This window comes from Alligator sinensis, unplaced genomic scaffold (assembly GCF_000455745.1).
Source record: "Alligator sinensis unplaced genomic scaffold, ASM45574v1 scaffold157_1, whole genome shotgun sequence".
NCBI lineage: Eukaryota > Metazoa > Chordata > Crocodylia > Alligatoridae > Alligator > Alligator sinensis.
Window position 1 is genome coordinate 30,017 of NW_005842316.1, and position 8,443 is coordinate 38,459.

Here is an 8,443-nt window from a genome sequence, read left to right on the forward strand (position 1 = left end):
GTGAAATACTGCATCTAGTTGGGGGTGCATCATGTTCCTACTTAGAGGCTACAGCCTTCTACTGCACCAAACATGTACCTCTGAGTAAGGCTTTCCTAGGGATCAGTGCACATAGATTAAGTTCTGTGCATAATGGGGCAAGGATTTCATTACTGTGCCTTGCACAAGGCTGTCAGGAAATTTCCAAATGATGTTGAATCTGAGTCATATATTAAAAACCCACTGAGAATACAAAACGGTAGAGCCAGCTGCATGGTGCAAGTGGCAGAAAACACAACTGAGCATTTGTAACCTTGTACAGAGTGAAAAGTTAGTGCAAAATGAATGAACAAAGCAGCTGCTGTGTACACACCAATCTGTGCTTCCTTAGGAGTCAACACGCTCTCTCATCTCGCGGTGATGGAAATGAAAGACCTCTCCTTGATGGGCGAGGGACTTCGTGGGTGCTCCCTGCATTCCCTATTCTGTTGCCTCCTGGCTGCAAGTCACCATGCAGCATGGAGCTGGCCAGCTGGCAAGCACAGCAGGAGCTGTCAAATACCCTGGTTATTAAAGGATGTGATCAAGGCTAATATTAGGCCCATGGGCTTTGATTTTGTAGAGGAAGCCTGCTCTTTGGTTTTTATAAACAACACGCTCTTCAAGGTTACAGGATGTTAGTGCCCAAGAGCTGGGGAGATCTGACTCAGCAATGCTGGGCTGGAAAGCTCTCCTCTGGCAGCCAAATTCTTCTGATCAGCTAATTATCTTTTTAAAAGGGGAGAGGGCAACTCTCTCAGCGATGCCGCAGCTCACCGAGCTTCTTTCCTGGCCTACCTCACATCAGTTCCTTTGCCAAGAAACACTTCAGCTAGCCTGACAGCCCCAAATCAAATCTCGTGTCTTTCCTCTATCAGACCTAGACTCAAAGTGCTCCCAGTCTGAGGTCTAGACAACCCCACAATCCCTCCCATAGCATAGAAACTGCCTTTCAAAAGGCCTCTTCCCCTATTAAGGCCCCACTGTTCTTCCTTCCCCAACCCGAGAAGGAGAGCTTTGGCTGACCCATTATGACAATAGCATTTAATAGTAAACCAAATATGGAGATGGAATACAAAAGGAAGCTCAAGGCAAGGATTACAAAAACATATATACATACCATACATTAGAGAAGAGAAAGACAACACTGAAGGTGAAAGCAACAGGGGAAGAGAGATCCTGGTATGGCTTGCAGTAGTTAAGGTGAGGGATTGCAATCCAGACTAGTCAAAAGTGAAAAAGGAATTGCAAAAAATAGAAAAGTGCCTATTTTACAGAGGGACAAGCAAACCCGTGGTTGTGACATCAGCTCTCCAAAAGTGCAGGACATGGCGCCGAGTTTGTTCTTTTACATAATACTCAAAGGAACACAAGTGCTTCAGTTCTTTGCAAGGGAAGATTCAGGTCTCAGAAGAGAGAGACACGTGTGGTAAAACGGGCCCAAATGACCGAGCTGACGGAAATACTCGTATTCTTTCCAGTGGTTTTACTCACATGAACGGATCCATTAGCTTCAGCGGGAGGGTTTGTGAGAGTAAGCATTCATCCGCGTGAATACGTCTCTAAAAATCTAGCCCTTAACACTGGATACAGATTTAGTTATGGATTTAAGCTCAGGCCAGAACTAGGAGGTAGAAATTCTGGTAATGAGCTGCTCTGAGATCAAATTTGGCCTTTCGCAGTCACACCTATCACCTGACAGCATGCTGTTGAGTTAAAACGGAAGAGCCACTAGGCAGCTTTTTGCTAAAGACACTCCACCAGCCAAGCCAGGCCCCCCTGTTTGTACTGCTTGTAAACAGAAGATGTCTTATAATGTGCAAGGCTACAGCGAGGAGAAAGGGCAGGTGGGCGTTTTTCAGCTGTCACAATGCTGTCACCACTAGGAACGTAATTTTGCAAAGCTTCTGCGAACATCAATGGTGAGACTGCTACAGACTTCAGTGACAGCCAGCTGGGCTGCTTGTAGCTGGACTTTCCTAATGTTTAACTTCAGTTCCGAGCTGAGGAGCGAAGGGAAAACAGGCTTTGTTTCTAACCGTAAATGTGACCGTGTAAACCACAAAGCTCCTCAAATGCAGAGTGGGCTGCTCTTTGCTCTAGGCAGGCGTCCTTCCAGTGAGAACCCAGTGGTCTCCTCCCTCCCCACCACTCCCTTCACGATGGACCTCTTGCTAAGATAGTTTGGGGGAAGAAATCTCTAGAGAGCAGAAATTAAAACTAAGGAGGTTATCGCTGGTAATAGGTTTACACACAGTGTCCAGGGACATTGCTCCAGATTTACAAAGGTGTCACCAGAGCAGAATCTGGCCCATAAAGGAGATAGCGTTTTTCTAATCCTTGAGAAATAAAACGCAAGAGGGCGTGCAGGTCTGGGCCACTTCCGCAGGTGGTACTTTGTGCAGTTGGATGCTCACGTCCAAGTGCCTCTAGCTGCCTGCAAATCAAGAGTCCGCTAACCCCACCTTTATGCTTATGGCCATTATGAAATGGATACAATGCAAGCCAAGAGTGTGGGCAGATCTGCCCCATCCCAACGTTAGAGTGGAAATCATCGCAACATCAGCGACAGCCAGTCTAGATGCTCCAGTGCACAGTTGTGAAGGCTTTCCCTAACACTAGTCAAAGGAAAATCAGGCCAAATACTGCACAAATATGTTTTTGAATGGAAATGCATCAATGTCCCAAAATGCCTTTTCTTGCAGCGTCCCTATCTCTTTGTCAAATGTGTCGTAAGTATGTAGCGATCAGCCAGAATTTCCTAGCTGAATTTAGACGTGGGGAGTGCTGGGTCTCCTTATGCTGGCGGCTACCCCTTCAATGGCAGGTCATCTTCACGTATTTACAATTACCGGCTGAAAATTCCAAGGCTCTTATTTCATCCTCAAAAAAGTCGGCCACAGTGAAGAAGTTACTGGGTGGGATCAATACAGCTATTGGTAAAGCTGAACTTGTTTGCTATTGTACAATCTGGGGCATTTCACTCCAAGCTTTAGCTTTTTTCTTGGCCAGGGACAGCCAGGGGGGTTCAACAGGGCTGCACGGTGTCATTGGCAGGTTAGAGGACTGTCTTGTTTCCTTTTCAGCAGTGGGAGCCCCAGATGCTTCCTGAGCAGCAGATCCAACTGCACCTGCTGAAAACAACACCAGAGCCATCATCAGCACAGCAGGGAGTTAAAAGCACAGCTCTTACTAACCAACTTTTGTCCTGCTCTTTAAAGCAACGTCATCTAAAGGCCAGGCAAAACCCTGTTGCTTGCAGCACACAATGCCTACAACGCCGTGATGACATAACAGGAACTAGCAGTCCAACCTTCTTGGCAATGACTCGGCTGCCTGGTCTCCAGCACTGGCTAGGATGCTGTGCTCCGCTGCCAGAGTGAACTTAAGCTGTTTGTGGATGCCAGCAGCAAAGCTCATGATGAAATCAGTGAAAAACATCTGCTGACTCCTGGTCAAAGCCAAAGGAAGTTCCCTGCCCTTGAGGTCCGCTCAGCTGGCAGATCTCATCTACCCTGACCCTGGAGCAGCCTTGCTTGTGTCCTTCGGAGAGTACACTCTGCCCCTAGCAAAGCCCTAGATACATGGAAGAATTTTCAGAAGTGCCTAAGTGAACCAGGAGCTCAAGTGCCAACGGGAGTCTGGCGCCTACATGCTCAGTGCCTGGGGCACATCTACACTGCATCACATCTCAGGGGTAGGAGAAAGTTATTGGAAGTCATTTGAAAGACAAAAGGCACAACCTGGTTTAATACTTGCTCTGGACATCGTATATAGGCATTCACCTCCACGTCACCCAGGCAAATTACTGGCCCCTATTTAATATGGGGACAAACAGATAGAGGAAGGGTTTAAGACCTTGGCAATCTTCCTGTCTTGTTGGTCAAGTGCTGATAATGCTGGCTGTTACCCTGGCAGCAGGACCTGAACAGATGCATGTTAGAGACTTCAACCTGGATCAGAGATGTGTAAAATGTTTAAGAGCTGAGCATCAATATGAAGACATTGGACCACCAGGACAATCCTTGGAGCAAGACAGCATGGAGAAAAGTTTAAATGCCCACAGATGGTTTGAGTTTCAGCCAAGGAGAGAGTTCAAAGCCTGAGAGGCCAGGCACAGCCAGCTTCTGGATTGCCAGCAGAGACTGCAGAGCCTCCATCGGCTCACACAGCACTAGCACAGAGGCGTGGGAGTGTTCCTCAGCCATTCCCGACAGCGTTCAAAGAGGGGACTTCCCACTCGTGAAGTGCAAGACATACTCGAGCTTCCCACCTGCCTCCTTTTTCTGAGCTTTGTAACTACTTTCGCAAGCCTGAGGATCACGCTGATACATCACAGAGTCCATCCAAAAAAACCCTTGCTTGTGTTTTAATTGTGCATGGCTGAGCTGGCAGCTGACACAAACATTGCTGTGGGAGGGCAGTTCCTCAGGCAGCCATCTGCTGCCCCACCAGCCATTCGGGATGGGGGGAGATAGCTCATTCACTCACTGAAGTTTGTGGAGTGCATTTACCCCAATGTACTTTCAGCTGCAAATCTGACTTGTCTGTGCACCATGGGAGCTTTAGGCACAGGACTGCAGGATAGCAAAGACATCAGCTGCACCAACCCAGCAGCAGAGCAGAAAGGCATCATGACTCGCACACCTGTGAGTCAGCATCCCTCCCCTCCTTCCTCCCTGATCTCTTGAAAATGCAATTTACTCCTGGTCTCTAACAGCAGTAAATCACCACTCCCTCTCCTCCACTCCATGCCCTGACACCACAGTTAAGGCTCCTCACATTCCTCACCTGCCTTCTCTGGAACAAGCTGGTGAGAAGCATCATGTCCAGGCCTAGACCCAAGGTAATGGCTCAAAATGCTGAGCCCTTGCTCTCTGAAGATCAAGTGTCTCAAGTTGCCCCCCCCCCCCCCCCCCCACAAATGGAGACACCCCAAAATCACTAGTGACTAACAGAGATCTTGACAATTACTTTTTCTCTTTCTCTTGCACACAAGTCTCTTACATACCTGCTGCAGCAGACGTGATCTTCATCTGTGATTTCTTCTCCTGAGGGCACAGGCCGGGGGCTGCGCTCTTCCTCAATAAGTTGTCACTAGCACAGGTCACTTGCTTTAAGACAAAAAAAAAAAGTCCAATAAGGAGCCCACAAGTGAGGATACAGATGGAAAGCTCTGCTCCAGAGTTCTCTCAATGTCTCCAAGCCGGGCAGCATGGCTCTTTGGGCCAGACTCAGAGAACGTGGCAAAAGTGAAAGAAGCAGGCACAGGTGCTATGCAGGGGATCTACCAAGGGAGGTCAGTTCTCTTTATACAGTTTCCTATTGCTGTGGTTAGCAATCACTGCTTGTGCTGTAAGTACCCGCTCCCCATTAAGTCTGCTATACTCTTACGATCACATGGATCACTGAAATACCCTTCCATGGTAACCTGTGTGCAAGTATCTCAAAGCCCTTTACGAATGTTAGTGACTATGTCTCTCAACCCTACTGTTGTTACTATTCCTATTTTGCAGATAGGGAAGAACTGCTCAGAGGTCAAGCAACTTTTCCAGGATCACACAGGGATTCTGGGGACCAGCCGGAAAACTCCCAGTCCTGCCCCATGACCACTGTTCTCTGAAGCAGGTCAGAGGGACAGGGGAAAGCTGTCAAAACGTAGAGCAGGCTTGGGACTGCTTCCAATTACACTGTGTGTTGGGCAAGTCCCTAAAAGAGGTCAGATCCAAGAAGAGTGAGGAATGGGGTAATACAGAAACTGAGGACCAGTCACACAAACATCTATTCATTTGCACCAGCGTCAGCCTGCAGGTGTTGAGAACATTGCTGCATGCATTGCTAAAAGCCTGCAGGCCGAGACTATAAAATGCAGCATTTTGCAGAGATGCCCAGCCATGCTGTCACAGCATTTGCAACCACCCTAGTTCACCCGCCACTAGGCACTCAACTGCACTGTACCTCTTCTTGATCCATTTTAGTCAAAGGTCTGTCCTCAACTTTATGTCCTTTGGCAAAAGGATGGCCCTGGAAACCTTTCTGCTTTAGTTTTGCCATAGACACCCAGGCTGGTTCAGAAGAAGTAGTTTCCAAGTGTGGACCAGGGACTTTTTCTACAAAAGAAGCATATTCACAGCAGAGAATGGATTTAGGTTAGCCAAAAGCTAAAGAGTCTGGTGCTTTAAAACTGTCAGCATCTATCCTGTTCCTTGAGAAGTGGGAAGACAAATCTGCTTTACCTGCTGATTTTGTCCTGGCTCCTTGGCAATAGCTGATGTTAATCCTGTTTTTCTGCTGGAGTCTAAACCTGACCTCAGGCCCACTGAAGTCAATGGCAGAACTCCCATCAACTTAAATGGAAGTAAGATTAAGCTTTCAAAGCTACATGCTTTGAATAAATGTGGTATCTTTCTTACTTAGTCCAGCTAAAAACAGGCTGCCTTTCCATATCCCAAATATTGTGTGTCAGGTAATTAAAAAAAAATCACAATTAAAGTGACAACTGGTTATGCTCTAAATTGCAGTAGCCTGAAAATCATGTATAAAGCACCAGCAAATTTCAAGAAGCATAGGTGAAAACTCCTCTATGTGAAGATTTGGCCCTCCAGCTACTGTGTGGTTGCTACTCTTTCCTGCTCCTACCACATATATGGAAGCTAAGAACTCTGCCAAATAGCCAAACTCAAATTATGAGGCCAAATTGCAGCCCTGATGTAACCCAGATGATGGCAGAGCTGAATGTGGTTCTCTGCCTTGGGGTCTAGGCTATCAGAGAGAATTTATACTCCTGTTAATTGTTTAGCATGGCTATTGTTCTCAACAATTTTGGACAAAAATACAGTGCAAATACCTGAAGATTTGCTGCCATGCTGCTTCTTTGTCACTTCTTCAGGTTTGCTTCTAGGAGGACTTTTTCCTTCTGGGAGATCAGATTTTTTAGCTAATGATTTTGTGCTGCTTGGCAGGCCCTGAGATGGCTTTCCAGTGCCAACCACTTTGTGATCCTCCTTGAGAGAAGCAGGTGCGAGAACCTGAGTCGTTGATGGAATCAGCTTCGGGGACTCATTATGTGCATCGCTGTGATACTTGAGTAAGGATGATGTTCTTCTCAGTCTGACTCCAAATGGGCTTTCAACATTTTCTGCCCACTCCATGCAGGAGTTCAAACCGCATTCGCTGCCCTTATCAAAGCCTTCTGGGCTGTTCTTGATAGGCTCTTGCATGGCTGCGTCGAAGTAAGCATGTTCTTTTGCCGTTCCTTCAAAGAACTCTGGGCGTATGGGTGATGTTGGGGAGCTTCTAGCGCAGGAATCTTCCTTGGAACTGGACCCCCCTGAAAGAGATCTTTGCCAGGCGGGAGCAATGGTGAATCGAACTGGCTTAGTAGCAGCAGATTTGAGTGGAGTCTTCACACTGTCTGAGGATTTGCTTTCTTTCTTTCTTTTCTTTTGAGAAGTGATGTTGCCTGACTGGTTCTCCTTAACATCACCATTAGAAGGGAAATAACTCTTGAAACCTGCCAGACTTGAGGAGGCAAGGCAGCCGACGGAAGGTTTTTCCAAATTGTCAGATGCACCCGTCTGCTGATTGCCCTGACTAATCTTTGAAACAGGACAAGGCGTTTTGGCAGGTAATTCTTTGCTTGCTTTGCTCTGAGGCAGCATGCAGTCTACATCTGAGATGGACACAGATGAGCTTTTTTCTGTTTCTATGTGGTCTGTGGGTGGTTTAAATTCTATAAATTTGCATGTTTCTTTAACATCTTTTGGTGCCAATGTGTCTTCAAGCATGGAAACGGCCATCTTCTCCCTCTCAGCAGAAGCCTCCAAAATGGCTAAATGAACCTGGGATATACACAGAGCAGGATCTGGGTTGGGCTGGATGAAACTGCTCTCAGTAGTACATGGATGATCTTCAGCTTTACCTCCAAGCATCAGACCCAGATCTTCAGACTCTTTGTCACTTTGGTCCATAAGGTTTGTTACAGATCCCTGGATGGCATCTTCCACTGCATTTACAGCCTCCTTTTCCATGCAGTGGCTACCCAAATCTGATGTTAACGTGTCCAGAAAGACAGCTGCTTCTGTTTCAGCCTGTAGGGAACCAGAGGGTTCAATTTCTTCTGGATCAGTATTTTGCTGATGTAATTTGAATTCACCAATAGATTCCTCAAAGCAGCAAGATCCTGATTCCTCCTCTGCTTTGGTCTCTTCCTCAGCCTTCACTAGAGAAGGTTGAACCTTCGGACAGGATGCAGATACTTTACAGTGATGGTCTGCTTCTGTAAAGCATGAATCTTCTTGCAGCACAGTACAAAATACTTCTGCCATTGGGAGGGAACTCCAGGAGTGATCTGCAACATCAGTAGCCTTTGTTATGGTTGGTAGCTCCTTAGCACTACTCCCCTTTACATTTCTCTCTTCCCGGA

At 46.9% G+C, this 8,443-nt stretch overlaps 1 protein-coding gene across 1 annotated transcript in view; it reads right to left on the reverse strand.

The window, feature by feature from the left end:
* Window positions 1–1,045: 1,045 nt before the first annotated feature.
* Window positions 1,046–8,443, reverse strand: part of KIAA1210 (KIAA1210 ortholog) — a 63,798-nt gene continuing 56,400 nt past the window's right edge. The window contains 4 exon segments of the mRNA XM_006028475.3: window positions 1,046–3,152; window positions 5,030–5,132; window positions 5,977–6,128; window positions 6,866–8,434. Coding sequence (XP_006028537.2) covers window positions 2,977–3,152; window positions 5,030–5,132; window positions 5,977–6,128; window positions 6,866–8,434 — 2,000 coding nt within the window. The 3' untranslated portion in view covers window positions 1,046–2,976.